This window comes from Ciconia boyciana, chromosome 1 (assembly GCF_034638445.1).
Source record: "Ciconia boyciana chromosome 1, ASM3463844v1, whole genome shotgun sequence".
NCBI lineage: Eukaryota > Metazoa > Chordata > Aves > Ciconiiformes > Ciconiidae > Ciconia > Ciconia boyciana.
The window spans coordinates 126,459,447-126,482,824 of record NC_132934.1 but is presented as its reverse complement, the minus strand read 5'-3'; the positions used below and the strand labels follow the sequence as shown (position 1 = coordinate 126,482,824).

General features: G+C 36.8%; 1 protein-coding gene across 1 annotated transcript in view; it reads right to left on the bottom strand.

The window, feature by feature from the left end:
• CFAP47 (cilia and flagella associated protein 47) overlaps positions 1-23,378 on the bottom strand; it is a 354,495-nt gene that overhangs the window by 274,231 nt on the left and 56,886 nt on the right. Inside the window, exons 27-32 of the mRNA XM_072852476.1 lie at positions 15,333-15,433; positions 13,029-13,157; positions 11,037-11,268; positions 9,993-10,202; positions 4,275-4,368; positions 3,558-3,698 (exon numbers count right to left, since the gene is read on the bottom strand). Coding sequence (XP_072708577.1) covers positions 3,558-3,698; positions 4,275-4,368; positions 9,993-10,202; positions 11,037-11,268; positions 13,029-13,157; positions 15,333-15,433 — 907 coding nt within the window. The remainder of the gene's footprint in view (positions 1-3,557; positions 3,699-4,274; positions 4,369-9,992; positions 10,203-11,036; positions 11,269-13,028; positions 13,158-15,332; positions 15,434-23,378) is intronic.

Below are 23,378 nucleotides of genomic sequence, written 5' to 3'. Positions count from 1 at the left end.
CCCTTGTCAAAAATGGGTTTGAACAAAAGGGTATGGAAGAGAGAACAGGACTTTGAATGTTAAGTGACTATTTCCAATGTAAAGTCATGTTTTCTTAAGAGTTCTGCTTATGCTTTATTATCTTGAATTGAATACCATGTTAGCCAAACTGCATAAGGCTACAACAAAAAAGTAAAGCAGAGACATATAATTCCTAAAACATCAGCAGGAGAGACAGAGAAGATGAATGTGATGTTATAAGGCTGTAAAAATGTACTATTATAGGATAGAAAGATGAAGGAACAATGAGTGAGAAGCTGAAACATGCTGCTCATGCATGAAACAAAACTAGAATGATGAAGTGCACATCTTCACAATAGGTTTAGGCTGATCTAAACCTGAACTTTTTCATATCCCCAGCAACCATGTGTTCTGTCCCATTCTTGTGTCTACACCAATGGTCAGAGAGATGAAAGATCTATTTGGAAGCACCACTCTGCTCACTAGTTCTAGCATAAGGAAAGGGGCAGAAAAATGTAGCCAGGAAAACCTCATTTTCATCACCATCTAAGACATGTTCTTTCAGTAGTAGCCCACACCTACAGTAGTGTAAATTCATAATGATGCTTTGCTCTCAAATATTGGAAAGGCTAGAAAGTTTATTTAAAAAGATTGCACAATACAAAAAATAAAGTTAATTATACACTACAGAAATTATCAAATTAAAAATTCATTTTTTATTTTTGATTTGAAGATGTCTTTAAACTGTTACTGTAAGAAATACTAGAAAGTTTCTTAGGTGGCAAATTGCTATTATTAATAATTTGATCAAAACTGAAGTTAACTTCTCTTTTACCTAGACGTCAATAATATCTTGTCAAAACAAAAGACATAACTTTTAATAGCTGACACTTTTTGATAGTACATCTGTGAACGTTTAGAGTATATTTCCCAATATACCTGTGGTGGGTTGGCCACAGCTGGCCACTAGGTGCCCAGCAAGCTGCTCTATCACTCCCCCTCCTCAACTGGACAGCAGGACAAAAATACGACAAAAGCCTCATTGGTTGAGATAAGGACAGGAAGATCACTCAGCAGTTACTGTCATAGGCAAAACAGACTTGACTCAGGGAAATTAATTTAATTTATTGCTAATCTGAATTAGAGTAGGATAATGAGAAATAAAACCAAATCTTAAAACACCTTCCCCCCACCCCTCCCTTCTTCCCGGGCTCAACTTCACTCCAAATTTCTCTACCTCTTCCCCCCTGAGCACCACAGTGAGACGGGGAATGGGGGTTGCAGTCAGTTCATTACGCATTGTCTCTGCCGCTCCTTCCTCCTCACTCTCTTCCCCTGCTCCAGTGTGAGGTCCCTCCCATGGGAGACAGTCCTCCACGAACTTCTCCAACATGGGTCCTTCCCATGGGCTGCAGTTCTTCATGAACTGCTCCAGCGTGGGTCCTTTCCACGGGGTGCAGTCATTCACATACAGACTGCTCCAGCGTGGGTCCTCCATGGGGTCACAAGTCCTGCCAGCAAACCTGCTCCAGTGTGGGCTCCTCTCTCCACGGGTCCACAGGTCCTGCCAGGAGCCTGCTCCAGTGCAGGCTTTCCATGGGGTCACAGCATCCTTCACGTACATCCCCCTGCTCCAGCATGGGGTCCTCCCTGTGCTGCAGGGTGAATATCTGCTCCACCGTGGACCTCCATGGGCTGTAGGGGGACAATCTGCATCACCACGGTCTTCACCACAGGCTGCAGGGGAATCTCTGCTCTGGCACCTGGAGCACATCCTCCCTCTCCTTCTTCACCGACCTTGGTGTTTGCAGGGCTGTTTCTCTCACATCTTCTCACTCCTCTCTTCCAGCTGCTGTTGCACAGCAGGTTTTTTTCCCCCTTCTTAAACATGTTATCACAGAGGCACTACCACTGTCACTGATGGGCTCAGCCTTGGCCAGCAGCGGGTCCATCTTGGAGCCAGTTGGCACTGGCTTTGTTGGACATGGGGGCAGCTTCTGGCATCTTCTCACAGAAGCCACCCTTGTAGCCCCTTGTTACCAAAACCTTGCCACATAAACCCAATACAATACCAGATTGAATCAAGCCATTTCAAGTTACCTATTTTTTAGAGTTTCATCTCATCAGGAAAAAAATAATATCAAAACAACACACATGCATACTATTAATTTTGGGGTTTTTCTGCTCTGTGCTAGTCTGTCATGTAGCTATGAATAATTCAGCAAATTGAAAAAATAGCAAAGTGACTTGCTTTCTGGTCACTATGACTGCATACTATTTGTTGTCTGTTACTCTCTCAGCTATTTTTCTCATTTTTTTTATTTTAGATCAACTCCATATCTTTGTTACATACCTTCTTTAACATAATTTTTGTCATTCTTTATTATGCTTTTTCAGTAAATAATCACATAATCACAGAATAGTTGAGGTTACAAGGCACCTCTGGAGATTGTCTAGCCCAAACCTCCTGCTCAAAGCAGAATCAGCTACAGTCTGTTGAAAGGATCATGTTCAGTTGGGTTTTGGATATCTCCAAGGATGGAAACTCCACAACCCCTCTGGGCAACCTGTTCCAGTGTGTGACCACCCTCACAGTAAAAAAGCTTCTTACGTTTAAATGGAATTTCTTGTATTTCCGTTTGTACCTACTGCCTCTCACCATGTCACTGGGCACTACTGAGAAGAGCCTGTCTTCTTCACAGCCTCCCATCAGGTATTTACACACATTGATAAGATCCCCCTTGAACCTTCTCTTCTGGCTGAACGGTCTTAGCTCTCTCAGTCTCTCCCTGTATGACAGATGCTCCAGTCTCTTAAATCATCTTTGGGACCCTTCACTGGAGTCACACTCCAGTTTGTCCATGTCTTTCTTGTACTGGAAAGCCCAGATAATATTTATATTTTTCATTTATTTTCCATCCCTTTGAATAGAAATAAGTAAATATTTATTTTTAGGCATACAAACATTACTGATCATTGGTGAGCACATCAGATTTACTTTGGAAAACATGATTTAGACATCCAAAACGTTTATCTAACATCAGCAAAAATAAAATTTAATAAAATTTGAGAAGTCCATTCTGACCAAGTTCATTATACCTTAAAAGGAATAGGTATTATAAAAATGCTTACCTGCTTAAAAATTCCATTCTAATGTAAGATAATAAATACCATGGTTGGGTATACATCTAGTCAACTAAGTATTTCCAGGGAAAAGTGTTTCTAACCAGGGTAACAAAAAAGCATGGAAGAGTTTTCTTTATTTTTAAGAAAGATTTCTATAGCATTTAATCCTACAAATGCAGACTGTTCTAACATAGCATTTCCTCATTGAAACTTATTAACACACTGCTAAAGTTTCAGAACTAAGAAAATGAAAATGTTATCACTCATTTTTTTTTCTTCTCTGTTAGAGAGAAATAAAATAATTTAAAGTATTTAGTTTTAAAGATCCGCTTGGAAAAAAAAAACTTGACTATACCACAGATCTTGTTCAAAACAAAGTTTTTTGCCATCAGTTCTTCAGAATTTACATAGTAAATGTATCTAAAATTTACCTTGTATACCTGCAGTAGCACATCTGTCCAAGCTCGTTTGCTCATTGTCTCAAATATGCTGTCCTCCAGAATGAATAGATGCTTGTCGCTAAACATGTCTGAGTTTTTCACATCTCCTTTTTTCAACTCAGCCATGTGACCCTTCAGATAAAGGAATGGGATTTATTTTCAATATTCATTTCAGCAGTTTGGATACGAAATTCACAAGAGGACATAACAAATCAATGGCATAAATGACTGATAACATCTACTATAGTGAAATAGTGATCAGCATTAGAACCATTTACAGTTCGCTGCTATCTCAGGAATAAGAAGCACAATAAAGAATTGACAGGAGTTGAAAGCAGCAATCAGGACAGAGAGACAACACATAGGATATTTTTTTAAAAATGGTAAAATCAGTAGAAAGCAGTAAAATTAATTCTACTTTGAGAAAACGTATCTGTTGGAAATTAATCGCAGGTATTAGCAGTATTGGAAGGCATGGAAGAGAAAAACCAGGGGAGGAGGGTGTAAACGTTGGTGTCAGTTTAAATTTCTGTTCAATCTCATGCACGTGCTTAGATTATGCAATCCAAAACAGTCACCGCAGTAGGAACACTCATGGTCCACAGAGGACTTCCATTAGTCTCCAAAGGACTGATACTAAGCACATGGTCTTTATTAAAAAAAGAAGAAATAAAGAAACAAAACACACACAAAAAACCCCAAACCTACCTTCAGTACAGTTTGCACTTTAATCCATTTCTTATAATCATCAGGTTCAAGCAGAAATTCTGGCATAACATGAGGAAGATATGCTCCTTGGCTTCTGAAATCATAAAGCAGGAAAAGTTAATAGGTAAGCAAGATAATTCTTTTTAAGAGCAGTCCAAGTTTTTCAACTTGCTCAACCTATATGTAAGCCGTCTGAGTTCTATCTGAGTATACTTAGGACTAATGATCCAGTTCTATTAATTGCTTTAGATAGCTTCTATTTATGAAGTTCACATTCAGTTCCTACGCCTACAACTAAATGCTAAAAGCACATACAACTCTGGACAGACTGGCTTCTTTATGAGAATTGCTCCTTCATAAAGGATTTATTATAGCACAAAGTATCAAGACACATAATGCCCATTTCCATGTGAAAGCCAAAGGACCCGTGTTACATAACATTAGTAGAATTAAAACTTGAGTATGCTTTTACCTGTCTGCAGGTTTGATATTGGAAGTCTTATGGGTGTAAGCAAAGGTGTTTCAAAACTGTTAATTGTTAAACTGACCTACCATCTGCTCTCAAGTGACTAATAAATGCAACAGGAAAAGTAATTGCAGTAACAAAAGGCAACTTCATTAGACTGAATAACCAAAAAAGTTAACTTCCAAGTGAAAAAAGACTATATCTCAAATTACACGGTTGAAACAAACGTTGCTGGAAAGAGGGAAAAATAATGAAGAATTCTTAATTTTTTTCTGCTCCCCTGAGAAAAATAGTTTTCGGCCTTTTAGGTCAGAAAGATTATCCTAGTGTATCTAGATCTACATTGTTCTCTGTGTTTTTAACCTGGCTACTGGGAATAATAATCAGATGCACTTTTCTTGTTATATAACCAGTCTCTCATTCAAATTACGTGATCATACTTTTCCAGTACCATACAGTTCAAATTCGATTTACTTTTAATGTACAAAGTCATACATCACAATTTGAAATTAGGTTCATGACAACTTATTTCTCTTCACACAGAATTATATTTTGCTGGTAACAGCACATTTTTTGTCTCCATAGTTTACATAGTGACATTATCTTCCCACATTATTGAAATTTCATGTTTCATACAATTATCTAGCATGATTTTTAAAACACAAATATTTTAATCAAGGACTCAAAATAGCATCAAGTTAGTAGTCTGGTTCTAAAACTCACCATGTCTGAAATTCCCATTTTCCATTAAGTCATAAACTTTGTCCTATGAAATCCCTTTAAAACTTCAGTTCTTCCCAAATGATAAAAGCAGGAAGCTATACAACATTCATCTTTTCAAGTGTCCTATCTTTCTTTCAATGTTTTTACTTGGTAGATATATGGGAATAGGTGTAATCTACAATTTTCATCTGCAGAAAAGCTATATAACAATGTTACATCTCATCATAGTAAATATGGGTTCTAGATATGACTGTTCTCATATGAGAACAGTCTCATATGACTGTTCTCATAATTGGCTGCATTTTGTTATTGAGGAAAACTGTCTTTAAAAAAGTCGTCCTCATTAAGGTCGATATTTAACATGATGCCAGTTCTCCAAGATCAGTATTTTCACACTGTTAAGATGTTTTACCTCAAGACACACAGCCTGCAACAAATTAGTTAGTTGTACACCCAAATTTTTCCTTTATTGCTATGGTAATATACCAAGGAAACCTTTTGAGGGAAGGAAAATAAAACTGATACTTGGAATGTTGCTTGAAACAGCGAACAACATCCACCTGCAAGTGGAAAATTTGAAAGATGAATTATGCTTCATTTGAACTATGCTGACCAGAAAGTAGTGGTTGGGGGAAGAAGGCTGAGAACTGTATGTTTCTATTCTCAGAGCGCTCTCCTGGGCTTCTTCAGGAGGGAATTTGCACTTTCCACAAATCACAATGAACATGCAGGGATAGCAGATCACAGATGGATGAATTACTCATATCTAGGCTGGCTCTGGATGTCTTACCATCATTACATACAGTCATGACAGTAGTGCAGATATCGGACATTTTTGCACTATAGTCTATAAACACTCTTAAATAACAATCTGTGAAGAAATGCAAATATTCTCGGTGATCCTAAAATGCACAAGTAGGAAAAGAATAACTATAAATCAGGAACAATTAAGAAATCTGATAGAATTCACGCGAACTAGAAGAGGCAGAAACTAACAGGATGTGGTAATGCTAAGCACATAATGAGCACCAATTTAATCATCTAGCATCAAATACATATAAGCACAGGAGTCCATTTAGAACAGCTTTTCTACGGCAACCTGTATCATTTTGCTAGGGTTGTTATGGATTACTACTTCATTTCCAACCATCAGACCTCATCAATCATCAGTCATCGATGTATCTGTGTACAGAGGTGCTGAACTTAGTCTTGACCAATTGGCTGCTGCTCCAATTCTGCTCTGAATATGTCAGTGAGTTAACAGACAAAACTCAGTAAGACTGAAGGCTTTTATTAAAATTTAGCTATTAAACAGTTTTCCAAATTGCCCAAGAAACTATCTTAGAAACACTTAAGTATTTCTTTCCAATTGCTGTTATGCTTAGCAAAAGGGGTTGGGATCCACTTACCCCAAAACTCATCATCATTTTAAAGTACGCAACTAACATCATGTATGCTAGTTGCAAGATACCTGGATTCCCTGGAAAATCTCAATGGGAAGACTGGACATAAGAGCCACCGGGCTCCAACAAGAGAAAATTTTGACCCTATCTAGGACTGCTCCAAAAGCATCCCATGAAAACTCTTTAAGGAAACTTGCATGAATGAATATTTTGATGGAATCTCCTGAACAGACTTTGTTAGGAGTAACTTCAAGCATAAGGTATGCAAAAGGACAGAAACCTGACTGCCTCCTTGCCAGAAGCTGCCAGAATATAAACAAAATAAGGTATTTCAGAAGACCTTTCTGGTACAACCTTAATGTAAGTAGATTGATGACATTCTTTCATTTCTTCACCTAGATCTTGAAGAAATATTTCCACTTCTGTTGTCAATTTTCAATGTTATGAATAAATGTTTTTATTTGCATTTTACAATAAACAAACTTGAGATAAATAAGATATAGAGATATTTTCTCTCTCTTTCTCAGGTGCAATGACTCACTAAACTGGGTCATATTAAAAAGTATACTCCCAGCTTTACAGCATATGCACCACTCTATCCAAATTCAAAAAGTGCTAAGAATTTACCTTGTCTGCCCAAGCCACTTGACACAATCAGGGTGAAGAAAAGAAGTGTTTCCCAGAGCTGATAACAACCAAGAAGGCTTTCTGGTATACTCAAAGATATTGGGTGGCACACTCAAACTTGGAGGATGACTGATGGTAGGTATCACTGTCATCCAATGAGAAATTATGTTATTTTGGTTCCTTCATACTGGCCTCATCCATCAAACAATGAGTTACACAACAGATATTAAAACATTTGAAGCTAGACAGAAGAAACATCAGTCCTAAAAGACCAAAATTAAAGTCTGTATTAATTTGAGTTAGGGCTGTAAAATCCCACACTGAAGGGTGAAAGTCTCTGAAAGGTACATCAGCTCTACCCTTGAAAAGTAGTTAGACACTTGTGTCTCTCTTGATAGGAACTGAGCAGAATCAATCCAGCTGCCTATACAAGGATTAATGAAAATTAACTGTTAACAAGGGTAACAGAGTTAAAAAGAGGAAGCACGTCTTGAAGTTATTCTTGACTGCTCCCCTAGGAGTTGCGCAGAGTATTAGCTTAACACTAGACCTAAGGCACTGGCAACAGAAAGGATTTTCCTTGGGTTGGAACCAAAGAAGTTTTTTGACACTCTGACCTCAGAAAATATCAATATACTGATTAGATAAATACAAAAACCTCTGAATGTACTTAGACAACCATTCAGCATGATATCATCATATCAATGTGTTCCATTTTGGGCCCCTCACTACAAGAGAGACATTGAGGTGCTGGGGCATGTCCAAAAAGGGCAACAAAGCTGGTGAAGGGTCTGGAGCACAAGTCTTATGAGGAGCGGCTGAGGGAACTGGGGTTATTTAGCCTGGACAAAAGGAGGCTGAGGGGAGACCTTATCACTCTCTACAACTCCCTGAAAGGAGGTTGTAGTGAGGTAGGGGGTCGATCTCTTCTCCCAGGTAACAAGTGATAGGATGAGAGGAAATGGCCTCAAGTTGTGCCAGGGGAGGTTAGATTGGATATTAGGAAAAATTTGTTCACCAAAAGGGCTGTCAAGCATTGGAACAGGCTGCCCAGGGAAGTGGTGGAGTCATTTTCCCTGGAAGTATTTAAAAGATTTGTAGATGCGGTGCTTAGGGCATGGTTTAGTGGTGGACTTGGCAGTGTTAGGTTTATGGTTGGACTTGATGATCTTAAAGGTCTTTTCCAACCTCAGTGATTCCATGATTCAATGATTCAGTATTGCCACATACTCAATGTCTTGGTCTCTGGAAGGACGCAACACTCCAGAAGAAGAACAATCAGCAGGGTGGTATTAGTGGGAGTTTTCAATTGATATGATGGTAAGACATTCTTCAGCAGTCCACTGCCTAATGACTCTAGCCTTTAAGATACGATGGGAAAATACAATGGGATGTATCCATGGATTCCTTTATTTAGTATCAGAATGGATGGTGTAGTTGTGAAAACAACAGGAATGTCTAAGTATTGTTCTTCATTACTGAAAAAAGGCAAAGGTATTATTCTGCCACTGCTGCAATGGCTCCTCCAAATCATCTGCCACTACATTATCTATGATGCACAGAAGAATGTTATTCTGCCTCTTTTTAATGAAAATTACATGGATGAAATTTGCAAATAAAGGTCCACTGTTGTTGGAGCAGTGTGCATCGGTCTCATTATGAGTTCAGATACAGCTGTATCACTGTCCGTTATTTTCAGATGAAAAGCTTGTATTTAGAACAGTATGTAAATGACAGTTTTCAAATGGCTTTACAGCCTCTTGAACACTAGGTGAGGATGCTAAAAAGAAGCAGAGATGCTATGTTTCAGGGCTTCTGATGATCTCTAAGGATCTCATGACATTAGACTTCCTCTGAAAGTCATACTTTTATTCTCTGCTTCACAGCAGCGACAGCCAAGAAGGATGAAGAAGAATTTATTAACCTTTTGTGATTTGCACCATCTTTTGACAATTGTTACATATTACATGACAAGATAAGATTATCAATGAAGGTAGCTAATAGCTAAATCTGTTCAGCAGCAGTAGTACTTCCATTTCTTGGCATGTTCTATGAAAGACTAATAGATTACAAAGTAAGTCTACAAAATTTTTGCTAAAGCCTGTAATTACAGGACAAAGAGCATCAGTGGAATAGTAAGATCATTAATGACAAACCTGATATAACTATCTACTGAGTCTGCCTAAGGAATGAGGTTTGAGAGTCATCTTCTTTCATAATTAAGGGAGCAGTGTTCATGTGGAATTCCTGTGTTGGATATAACCCTACCAAAGGACACCTCAATTAGCGTAAACTGCAGAGGATAACCTTGGTAAAAATTAATTAAAGTTTATAATGCATAAATCCTGGATCAGAAAAGATACAGTATAAAGAAAACCCTAAACCTACTGTATATTGTTCAGTTGGAATTATGTTTGAATGGCTAATAAAATGCTATGCTAATAAAAAAAGTGGAAAGAAAAGATGCATGCATGCATATTTTATCATACATGTACTTACTTAAGGAAAGCCAGCAATGTAGAATGCTGCCAGTGCAGCTGTAACATTCTTTCAACCGGATCAAGGGGCAATGACTGGCTCGATGTAACGCCTGGTAACAACTGTCCACTCAGATGGAATAACATGTCATAAACAGTCTTAGTATCTTTGCCAAAGTTTTGTTTAAAAACCTTTTCTTGTGAAGAGGTCATCTGGACTTTACACACATCACTAAAAGAGAAAAAGCTTCTGATATTATTCTTTTAAATGCATAAAATGAGCTAACATCATATATAGCACGATGATAAATTTAATAAACCATGAAGTAAAAACAGCAGCAAGAAGGTTGAAAAGTATAGCACTTTTTTCTTTTTACAGAACTTTCATAATAATGTAAGAATTTTGAACTGCATGGAATATTGAATAAGTGTATGTGAAATATTTCATAAATAAATTTGTGTTTGTCATCGCTTTCTGACAAACATAACTTTGATTTCTATCATGTTTATAAATGCCTATGTGTTTGTGTCCCAGGAGATTAGTTTCTTCATTACTTAGTAGCAAGCTAGATAAGATCAACTAAGTGATGCCACTAAGACTGATATATTTCCAGGGTGTTTGCAAGACTGTTGATTATGAAATTTGCTTTCCCATCTTGTTTCTTGATCTTCAGAGTATGGGGGGGGGAGGGGGGGGGAGTGGAAGACATATTGTTAAAACACTTATTTATGCCACCAAAGAAGTGACAATTGCTAGAACTGTGTTCATTCTGGAAGGAGAATCAATTTCAGTTAAGACTGTGACATGTAGCTTGAACTGCATATTTAACATACACTGCATTATGATATATTAGAGCATCATAGTTGGAAATACATTTTAGAAAATGAAAAATAACACCTGAATGACATTTTCCATATAAACAGCACATAGATGCTACAACTTTAATATATGACTGTGCATTAGAGTGTGTTTATATTCCTCAGATCATATCCACAACACTTTAGTATATATGTTAACATTTTATTAGGCAGACATAAAAGTTAGCTCTAAGCAGATATGAATTACCGTCTTAGTGAATATGGTATTGAAATAGGATTTTGTCCCTTAGACCAACCAAAGAGAGTGAACCAATTCTTAACAGCAGTTAGGGTTTTCTGAAAGAAGATGTACTCCTCTTTATCTTCATCAGGAAAAAATGATAATTCAAAGTTATTTTCTCTCCCATCACTTTGACTGTCAGCTTCACTCTCTTCACTCATCTTTTCACCACTCTCACTTTCAAAAGTAGTGTCTGACTCTGAATGATATACAAAAAAAAAAAATCCAGAAAGATTCCTTATTTCCTTATTTTTGTCTAGTAAAAAAAATATATTATTTTAACACAGAATTGTTTTCAGAAAACAAAAAAACCTGTCAGACAACGAATGATCAACTTATTTCAGGAATAAACAATTTAAGTGACATGTACGCATCTTGGGAATAGAACAAATTATATTCTTGGAATCTAATTTCGCTTAAAGAAAAATTATTACCCAATCAGAAAAACTAAATTCAGGCATGGCTTACAAAACCACAGACAGCAATCTTAAAGAAACAGTCTTGCATACAGTTCCAGTAGGTATAGCTTTACCAGCTACTCCACGCTAGTTCCCCACCCTAATCACATAACATGGCTCAGTAACTGACTTGTGTCCAAACAGTTTCATCAGGTATTGTATAGGTATAACCAAGCCTACACCCCAATCTATAAGCCTTTGGACTTTTCTACCCTCTGTTGGGCCTTCTCTCTCCTAAATTCTGACCTGGTCAAAACTTAGATTATATATTTTAACAACTACCAGTTTTAACATCATCAACAACAATATTATTGCATAAAAGATAACTAAGAAAACAAAGAACACTTTTCTTCATAGTACAAATAACTTAGATCATTCCATCCTTGAAGGTGTATTTCAATACCACTGTTGCAGTTTTAATGTTTCATTAAATGATGCAAAAATAAAACTAAGACCTTATACACTGAATAAAAAAAATCTTGTTAGGATTTAAGAATAAAAACCAATACAATATGGAGAAAAGAGACTCGTCCTTTGTAAGATCATCATGCAGTCAGATCTGAATTTGTGCAGTTCTGATGGCTGACAAGATTACTTTCACCATCTTGTCACTGCCACCTTTGCCAGAGGTTATTGCCTTTTCAGATCTGAAACGGAGTTGCTCTTTTGAATTCTTCTTTTATCATTCCATTAAAAATGAATCATGTTGGTAAAGAGCTACTATTGAATCTGTTTAACTACCCCTATTTGTCTTGGTAATACCTTAGAGAATGACCACACAAACATCAGCAGATCTGCAAGAGTGGAATCCTAACAGTGATGAAACAGCAGCAGTAACTTCTGGTGTTCTAACTACCTAGTTACAAAACTAGCAGCTGAAAGAAGAGATATGTCAACAGCCTCAGATACTAGTCACCTGACAACCTTACAAAAGATCTATTACTCTTAGTTCATATGGAACAGTGCCTTAACCAAGCCCCACTGACAACAGTTGTTTTTATACAGTACTTCATAAATGCAATAAAAATATTAAAATCTAACCTGAGCGTACAACTAGAACTTTGCAGAATACAGCATACTTACAGAGTGTATATGGTTGGTTAGTTCATGACTACAGAAACAATGCCCTTCTTAGCAACTAATCCCTTAGGTTTGTTCAGTACTTATTTTATTGCTGGCTTCTCCATGAACATGTTATTGCAAATGGGACCTTGACATTTTTTGGTTTTTTTTGGTTTTTTTGTTTTTTTTTTTAAATAGTTTGACTGATCTCCCTTCCACTTAGTCTGCTAAAAGGAAGGAGAGTTTTTTCCGCTTCTATACTCTAAGCCAGGTTTCCCATGGTGCCACAGAAGAGGACAGCCTCCCCAATATTCATTGATTACATGTGCAGAAGCATTTCAGGCAAAGCTTACAAATGTGAAACATATCTCTTTAAAGCAGTAAGCTGAAAAGCAGTTGTAAGAGCTCAAAGTGTTTAAAGTGAACAGCTGCACTATACCTGATTGAGAATCTTCATAGCTTGAGTCAGTGGTTGCACCAAAGGAACTTGAGGAAATACTACTGGAAAGTGACTGTGGAATATAACATGGCTGCAGAACAACTTCCCCACTACTGCAGTCTTTACTGTCTGTAAAACAAGATTACAAGCTGCATTTGAGAAAATATTTTATTGTCTGTGCTCTATCAGTTTATAAACTGGTATCTGCTTCTATATTTTTCTATTTCATGCTTCAATTAATCAAGTAACATTTCTCATTTGACTCATGATGAAAATCTCACTGTGGTCATCAGACAGGGGACCAAAAAAAAAAAAATTACCTGCATTTTTTTTTCCCCTCATGAACTGTATGTTTTGCAGGATGGGTCTTCACACTTGCTGAAAAGCACCTATCAGAACAGCACTAATTCAAGAATTCTAAGTCATGAAAAAATGATTCTTAAGGAATTTTTGATCACAGCTCTGTAATGAGTCTCAGCATACCATCATCAAGCTCTTTCAGGCTCAACAATACATATTTTACAAACCAAATGCACAAGTATGCTTTATTAATCCATCAGTTCTGTCAGAACATATGTTCTGACATTCTCATGTTGGCCTATGATAGGATTAGAGGACCCTCTGCTAGCTACCTCTGATGTCAGTCTCCAGAACAAGAGTAGAAGAGGAACCCAGTGGAGTCTCTAGAGAAGTAAACACACCAGTAAGAGAAGGAAGAACTCCGTATGATTATCTTTAATTTTTGATTGCTCACACACTTACTTGTATGTTTGGAGCAAATAACACAAGAGCATGGTGTCAGATATGTGGAAGCAAAGCCTTTCTGAATAGCTTTCAAAGACACTGTGTTGTATAGATATGGTTTGGTCACATTAAACAGCACTCCACACCAAAATAGTCTATACAAAACCACATAAAATAGACTCAAGGAATTTAGCTGTAATGACTTGCTTCAAAACTGATACAAACCGATAGTGTGAACAAACCAATAAGCAAACAATACAGGGCAGAAATATGCCATTATTAATGGGAGATCAGTTCTTATAAAATTGTCACTCCATTTTTTGCTTAATCCTACAAAGCATCTTCAAAAGACAAGCTTGCAAAAATGATCTATTAGCCACAAAAAAAACCCCAAACAAAAACAAACAAAAAACCCTACACATTTATAAAAGACAATACTTTTTCCCCCTTTCCTATCTTCATTTACTTGTGCTATGATCCATGAATGATATGGTACCGATACCCATCTTCTATATGGGGGGGGGGGGGGGGAGGAATCATTACCTGTCTTCTTGCTAATCCCTTTTTCAACTTCACAAGTACCAACTCTCTTTTCCGAGTAACACACTTATTTTAAGTTAATGCAGTCTTAGAATTCACAGTCTTCAAAGCTAAATCTATTTCAGACCTAAGGAATGACTTGCTTACCTGAAAAACTTGTCTATTTCATCAAAATATATCCAATCCCAACAACTATAAAAATATAATAGTTTACCCCATATTTGAACTTGCTTTGAGCAGAGGGTTGGACTAGATGACCCCTAGAGATCCCTTCCAGCCTGAATTATACAATGATCCTAATCTCTTCCCATAAGTACAGCTACACATAAAAAGATTACAGATCACTGAAGCAGGTAGAAGGCGGAGGGCTGGCGGGGCAGGAGGCAGGCAGCATTAGGGCCCGGGGCTGGGGGGGGTCACACAGGCAGAGATGTAAAGACAGAAGACAGAGAGGCAGGCAGAGACGCACATTGCAGATTAGAAATATTTCTAGTCTCTGACCGCAGGCTTTTATTAGGCCTTAAAACAAGGCTATGCTCTCCAGCCTTCAGGGACAGTAATTAAAAAAAACCTGAAAACTATTCCCAACAGGCAAATAATGATCGCATTTTATCATAACATTGTATGGCTTTCTTCTCTTTTGCTTTCTTCAAAACATATCCCACTGTTGTCCTGGGAATTATTGATTATCACTATCAATATAATTTAAATTATGTTATTCTCTATTGTTTGGGCTGTTTTCTCTACTCATACTTCAAAAACTTCACAAATCATTCTGTAAGATTTAGACTGGTCCAATATTTCTCAATAAGCATTACCTAATCATTTATACGAGTTTTCCTCATTTTCAACAAGAAAACAGAAGCTATTAAACTGTTTTAAAAATTTAATTGCAGTATCCCCTTGTAATTAATGAGAAAAATACTATCTTGATGATAACAACCCTGTTATCACACTGAAAACATTGGTAATACTACTGGACATAATGTAATTTTAAGAGGTAGAATGTTTACTGCTTACTGCTTCTCAAGATAATTTGTTGATCAGAGCGGTGAAATGCCAAATACGGATATAAAGTAAGAAGGCAATTCTCTGCTGTGGCAGCAACTTGAATTGAGAACCTGTACAAAACAAAATACAAAAGTAATAGTTTTCTATTTAGCTATGGTAATCAAGTTATTTCAGCACAAGAATCAAAGACAGAATGAAGGTGTCTGGACAACTCCTTTTCTCTTCTATTCTGGTTCAATACGAGAGTACACAGATGGGATTACGCATGCCTAAATGGTGAAGTTTAGTATAGTATTTCCACTTCATAGTTTTACTGTGAGCATGGATGTATCATTAATCTGAAAGTCCAAGACTTAGCAGAGATTTTGTGAAATAAATGAACTCTGGAAAAACGATTAAAATTACAGCTGACATTTATGAGTGCCCTAAACAAGACTGCTAACTTGCTAAATATATCGTATAATTTTTGACAGTGAAAGTTTTCTTGAAAAGCAACTTCTATTTTGATTTAACGTTTATTCTATAAGACTTTACAGAAATCTCAAAATAAATATTTAGAAATAAATAGATTCAATTTAAAAACAATGAGATATTGACTGCAATTGCTAGAATATAATAGAAATTGATGTACATGCTCCAATGTTCACTAGAGTATTTGTACTGTCTGTAGCAGACATATTAATGTGAAGCAATCCACCTTTTATCTTTTTTTCATACTTCACCTCAATCTCTCGGGGTGCAGTCACAAGCAAATTATTGCCATCAGTGGATCCCTGTTAGCCATCTGTATGTATGTTCTTAGCTCATTGCAACCAACAGGTAATTCAACTGGGCTTAGTTCTTTGTCATTACATAGCTGGTTTTTTACTCCACATTAACTTACTAACTAACACCAATATTAATTATCTGTTTTGACTAAGCTGTCAAAAATACAAAGAAAAATGTATTTTAATAATTCAGACAGCATGCTGATATCAATCTTGCTTTAGTATATTGAGAATTATGCACATTGAAAATACACCTTGCACAGAACAAAAGCAAATATTTTCTATTTCCTTTAAATTACATACTGAAGGATAAATTCTATTTAATGTAAATTTAGATTAATATTAAAAGATATCGCAAGACCTTTCAGATTAATTTATAATATGACATAATTAGCTTCTACTGCTTTGTTATAGAATAACATAATCAAGGAAAACAGAAATGCTTTAAACATACACAAAGTAGCTTTTCTTTTCTCTTTCATACTTCCCTCTCCAAACACAACAGTCTTAGATACCACTTTCAGGAGAACTTTATTATATAGAGAAATGCTCCAACAAAATCCATAGCCATCTTTCTTTCTTATTTGTAAATATTCACATTTGGATTCCAATTTCATAGCTAACAGTTATTTAAATCAATAATCCAGCTCTGCAGTGTTTTGCTTTGTTCTTAGGACATGTCAGTCCTCTTGGAACTTGGCTGGGAGTGGGGCAAGGGCCTTGGCCAGTTTCACCTTGTAGCATAGTATTTCTTTTAGTTAGCTTCATACTTTCTGCTTTTGTTCAGCAAAAATCTCAGCAGCAGGACATCAGCAGGACAGATGGCGATGAGAGGTATATCTACATCTATCTATATGTACAAAACGTACATTTGTACATGCCCAAACTAGGTTTCAGAGCGTAATATTTTTTCTACCTTTACCAAGCCATTTAAAGACACACAGGATCAATAACTACAACACAGAAAAGTTTGCCAACTTCCAACTCGTGACTGTACTGTGATAAACAACACTTCTCAATATTCTGCAGGCATACGTTAGGTTAACTTCAGACAACAGAATTGGGGGCAGGGATAGAAGAAAGCCATAGGAAGGTTAATGAAAGACATAGCTCTCAAGTTATATGAAGGTAACTCAGATGTCTGTATTATTGGACTCAGTCAACTTTCTGATTTCTCTGTTTGAGGTGAGCGCTTCAGCCATCTCCATCCTCAATGCTGATTTGAGATTTGGGCATATGCCAAATCTTCATTCATGCTCTGATTTGCACAGTAATGAAACACAGAAAAGCGTGCTTGGGAACAACTGCAGTACATCTTAGCTAGTTACCCAAATTCAATGAGTGATACTACTCAAAGCAAAAATACCACCGCACAATCTAGAACGTAAAGAACAGCCATCAGTACAGAACATCCATGTCCAAATAAATGCCTCGGACCTCACAGTGCTGCTGCAAGAGAAGCTCCTCCCTGTTCCATGCTGCTAACAATCCAACAAGGGCATGCCTCCTTGGCTGCTGTGGTATTATAGTAAGAAAAACAAATACACCCAGCCAATAGCAAACACAATGCAAATATATTCTTAACTAAGAAATTTAGAAGCTTCAGAGTGTTCATAAGATGAAAAGAAGACTGGACAATGAAGCACCTGTGCTGGCTGAGCATGAGCTGTGAAGCAACACCAGGAAACTGCAAGTGATAGTAGTGAGTAAATCCCTGCTGCAGAGGACAGAGAACCTCATTTGCCAACCTGACCCTTCCGCTAGGGAGGTTTGCTGCTTGCCTGGGGCTTTAATCCAGGATGCTGTTGAGAGACCGATGCAGCTAGTCTAACCCTTGGCCCTGCTACTCTTCCACATGGGCACCAGTGAAGTTGATAGGGAGATCTGGAACATATCAGGCATGACTGCACGGCTTTGGGGGCAATGATCAAGGAAATGGGGCACAGGTGGTCTTCTCTTCAATCATGCTGGTGAGGGAAGAGAGCTTGAGGATGAGTGGATGGATCCTGCAAGTCAACAACTGACTCTGCAGCTGATATTGACAGCAAAGATTTAACTCCTGTGACCATGGGTCTACCATGGCTGCAGCAACCATGAGATGGTGGAGTTCAGGATTCCAAAAGGAGGAAACAAGGCAAAAAGCCATATCATAACCCTGGAATTCAGAATAGCAGACTTTGGCCAGTGAAGAGCCACAAGGATGAAGAAGGGACTGAAGAACCTGCCATACGGGAAGAGACTGAGAGTTGTGAATGTTCAGCCTGGAGACGAGAAGGCTCAGGGGGATCTTATCTATGTGTATAAATATCTGATGGGAGGCAGTAAAGAAGATGGAGCCAAACTCTTCTCAGTGATGCTCAGTGAGAGCACAAAAGGCAATGGGTACAAATTGAAATACAGGAATTTCTATCTAGTCATAAGAAAAAAAAAAAAAATTACCATAAGAGTGGCTGAACACCGGAAGAAGGGGTAGTGGAGTCTCCATCTTTGCAGATATTCAAAAAACAACTGGACAACAGTGTTGATTCTGATTTGAGGAGGGGATTTGAAGAGGGGACTAGATGATCTCTGGAGGCTCTTTCCAACCTCAGCCATTCTGTGATAATAAATATCAACTCACTTATTGGCCACCTGTCCACTCATCATCATTAAGTATTATAATATGGTATTTTCCCAAAAGTGGGATTTGAAAGGAAACTTCAAGAAGAATGAGTCAGTAGCTAAAAAACTCATCTGAGTTTCAAAAGATAACACTCCATTCATAAGGAAGCATGGCAGAAAAAACAAAGGTGCTAGGAGCTAAATATTTATCATACACATTTCATGCACTGAGATATGGGGCACCAGAGAGCAAAGCATGCCTATTTCCATACAAATATGGCAAATAGATTACAAAGACATGTACATTCTGCATGTGCTTAAAATCATCTTGTCCCACTGACTTTTATTTATAACACCATTCATGAAGTGAGGTTACAAAGCTATAAGTCTTGTGTAATGTATTTGTTCTGTATTTGCAGCAGAGCTTAACTAAATAATACAAAAGTCTGTGTTATTCTATTAGAAAGGTACCTGTATTGCTAGCAAATGTGGTTACTAAATGTGTTAAATTATTCAGTGTATTCAGTTTTATAATGCTCAATAAAGCAAGTAAAAAAATTTGTTATCTACATGAACCATCACTGCCACTGCTATTTCAGTGTTTATTCTCTAATGCATATTTCCAAAGAACACAGAACAGGAGAATGGCCATTAAATATATTGTGTTTACCAACATCTGAAACCTGCTGATCACGAAAAACTAAAGCTCCAACTGTGATGACAAAAAAATACCATCCAACACTCTATATAAAAGCAGCTCATTCACTTCTCTTAAATTAACTCTGATTTTTGTTTGTTTGTTTGTTTTAATGCTTGTGGAAGGACAAAAGAACCTGAATCAAAATAGATTTATCCTCTTTATTTTGCTCTATAGCATTTCAGACATTTTCTAGGTAGAAACAGGTGACTTGTTTTGTATCAGTGTACCCCAAATGCTCTAGAAATACAGGCATAGTTAAATAACCCTTCTTCAACAGCATTCATTAACAGATGCAGAATATCACTAACAATTTCTAAAGAGAAAGAATCCAAAGCCATTAGGATCTAACCAACAAATTTCTGTAGCAACACTGCTTGGGTAAATTAAAAAAATATTTAAGGGAAGTTCGCACTGCTAGTTTAGGAAACAAAACAAACTGCTTGCAGAATTGATTACTCCCAAAAGGAAACTTGACATGCAAGTGAACCATTTTACAGATCTTTAACAACAAGGAATAACCTAGACGCAGGGAACAAGAAGCTGTGATTTAAAAATAAATAAATAAACACCTGCCCTCCTCCCTCCCCCCAAAAATCCTTGAACGGATCCAGAGATGACAGACTGGAAGGGAGAGGAAAAGACGATCCATGCAAGATCTGCCGTTTATGTTCACAAATGAGCAGTTCCCCAACACTGAGGAGCCTTTATCCTTTGTAGCAGGAGCTCAGGCTTCCACAGAAATTGAAATAATACAATAATGAATAGTGACAGACACATGGTTTCACACGATATACAAGACATTGCTGGGAAAGTAGCCATGTTTTTTCTAGTAGCAGCAATGATGTCAGTTCTTAATTCCTGAATAACAGATGCTTCAGCTGGCAGGGACCATCAAAATGGTAGAAAGCCACAAACACAGAAAAGCACAGGAGTGATTAATGGTTTTGGACCATCCTGGTTTTCAAAAGCACTCCCAACTATCTGAAGTAAAATGCCAATATATTATTAGGTCAGATGAGTGCAGCAAAGAAGGATGCAAACATCAAGAACACCAATGTTTTCTAGCTCCTTGCTCTCTCTGAATTTAAACGATATTGAAATAAATTGACAGCTCTTATTCTCTAAGGCATGCCAGCAGAATACAGGCATTTGACATTTGCCAGCAGTGCCTATTAAAGAGCTGCATGGTTTAGGCACGTTTCCCAACAGCAAAAGAGAACATACTGTTTCCCTCTATGAGACACTGAGATCTCATGGACTATCAAAACAACTGGAACCAATTCATAACTGGGTACCTTTTAGTGACTGTGTCCGAGTTGCATCATGTTGTTACTAGACGCTAGGATCCCTGACATCCTCTCTTCCTGAAGTTCCAGCCATGAACAACATAAATAACATCAGAAATCGCATGAGTTTCCCCAGCTTCCCGATAGGGGAGGGAAAGAAAATAGAGAACTGTAGAAAATGGGAAGCAAGGACCTCAGGACACTTCTGTCATCAATGATCACAGCAATTTATCTTCCTACCACATGGGGGGGTGAGGGCGGGTGGCTGGATATTTTGCTGCCCAGAGCACCATTTCCTTTGATTGTATGACATCACGTGTATCTGTTGTTTACTACTAATTTTTTTAGAAAGAATAAGTTAAATGCCATTTCAATCAGGATGGCAGACAACTTACTTTCCTGCTAAATTATTTACCTAACCAGCAAATTAAAAGATACAATAACAATTAGAGGACAAATATATAAACTTGCCTTGTTCACAGAGGCTTTTTTTTTGTTTAGGTTTTCAAGTTGAAGGAAATAAGTGTCATAGCTAAATATTTCTTCCCATTTATTAAGTACTTGCTCAAGACATTCTTGGATTTTATGCTATCTTTTACTTCACTGTTCCTATCAGTCCTATGTAAGGAAATGTCATTTATTCTGTTTTGGAGTCAAAGGAGCAAAAAGGGAGAACAGAGATTAAAAATAACATTAGAAATTAAGTGCAAATTCTTATTTAAGGCAGTCATTAAATAAATATTCATGCATTTTCTTATTATCCATTTAATGGAATCTGTGCACATAGAAAATTACTTGCATAAATGACAACCATATATCTCTTCAGTTTTCTTTTACAGCTACATATAACATGGTTTTGCTACAAAACATTATTGCCTATCATCTTTCAAATGTTTTCCGTAAAGTAGCCAAATTCAACAATATCTATCCTCTACCCAATGTTCACTCTGATTTAAAGAAAAAAAAATTACTGTTTAGATGGACTTAATATGGACTATGCAAATCAATCCTACTGAAGTTTTAGACTTGCATTTAGTAAAGCAAAACACTGCAGAGCCTAAGTAAAAAAATGACCAAAAGAGAGTATTTGTCTCGTCAATACTCATGCTTTGAAATATGCCTAGAATTAGTTTTGCTTAGAAGTTAAGGCTCCTCTTCTAAGTAGTTAAATACAGGACATGATATTTTATCAACATATGAAAATAACTTTTTAACTCACTTATTTTAATTCCATCCCAGAACACAGAATATGAGTTGAAGTTCAAAATTTTAGTTCAAGTCATTTAAAAATACATATTATTACTTTGAAAATGGAACTATATAGAGAGAATACCTGACAAATTAATACATCTTCAGCAACTGATACTGTGAGATTTCACGGCCTATTAAACAAATCAGGAACCTATTCAAGACCAGTTAGCTTTTATAGGTGTTATAAAAGGTTATAGGTTTCATTGTTTTATTATTAAAGATCTGGAAGGCCCTGAAATCTTGTCTTCCTAAATGATTCAACTTAACAAAGCAGTTTATATTCATTAGTTACACAGTTTGAAACAAACTGCTCCAATGCTTCGATAATTAGTTGAATCAAGTTTGAACGCATTGCATAGCTCTCCCATGGGGGGGACACACACCAGGAAGAATGAGGGTAAATATGCAGAGAACAAGAAATTGCTACTATAGATTACTATTGAGTGGAATTTCAAAGCACATAGTAATATTAACAGTAGTAATGAAACCCAAGTCTGGATAAATTATCATAGACTTTATTAGAATAATAACGATATGCTCAGGATTAGAGAATCGGACACTTACTTAGACTTTTCCAATTGAAGGAAAGAATTCTTTCTGGTTGTGATAAAAATAATGTCTTCCAAAAGCCAATATGAATAATATTACTACACTGACTAATAGCACACACAGAATCCCTTTGCTTTGGATGGTGTGCTATTTCATCCAGTTGTGTTCAGGTTTTACATGATCTGCTCCTACAGCCTACACACACATGCAACTCCCTGACAGGAAATCACATGTGCATTGGCAAACCAATGTTATTAGTTTTGTCCTTTAAGAAATACCTATCTACTATGTTTTAAAATACAGCAGCAATTTTAAGATGATTTGACATTCCTGAGCATGAATTTTTTCACCTTCGTGAGCAGGGATGCCTTTTAAGGTGATTACTTTTATTTGGTATCTTTTTTTCAAAAACACATTGAGTTTGCCTTTAAATTGAGGATAGTATCCCTTATTTCATTTTAATGGCAAATATATAAAAAAGTTTATTACACAGCAGAAAGGATTATTTCTCTATAACAAGGTTTGAGAAGCTGCTAGTGCATCATATAAAAAGTTATTAAAACTAAATATTGTGCCTGCTCAGCAGCTATATTTCAGACCTCATCATAAGCTTAAATTATCCTTTTCTCATAATAAATGTGTGCTAAAGCTTGCAGTAATGAATCACATCCCACATAATGATTAAATCTTAGAATTAAATACAAAGAATAAGAAATAGATTCTTGGCTGACAGTCTATACAGAAAAATATAACACACTAATCCAATGTGAGCAGCAGTAACTGAGAGGTCCCTTGCATCAAAATAATATAAAATTTAGTTTTGTGCTTAGAAAAAAGCCCATTCTAAGCTGTAGGGTGGAGATATTTAACCCTCAAAATAGTTGCTTTACTGAAAATATTA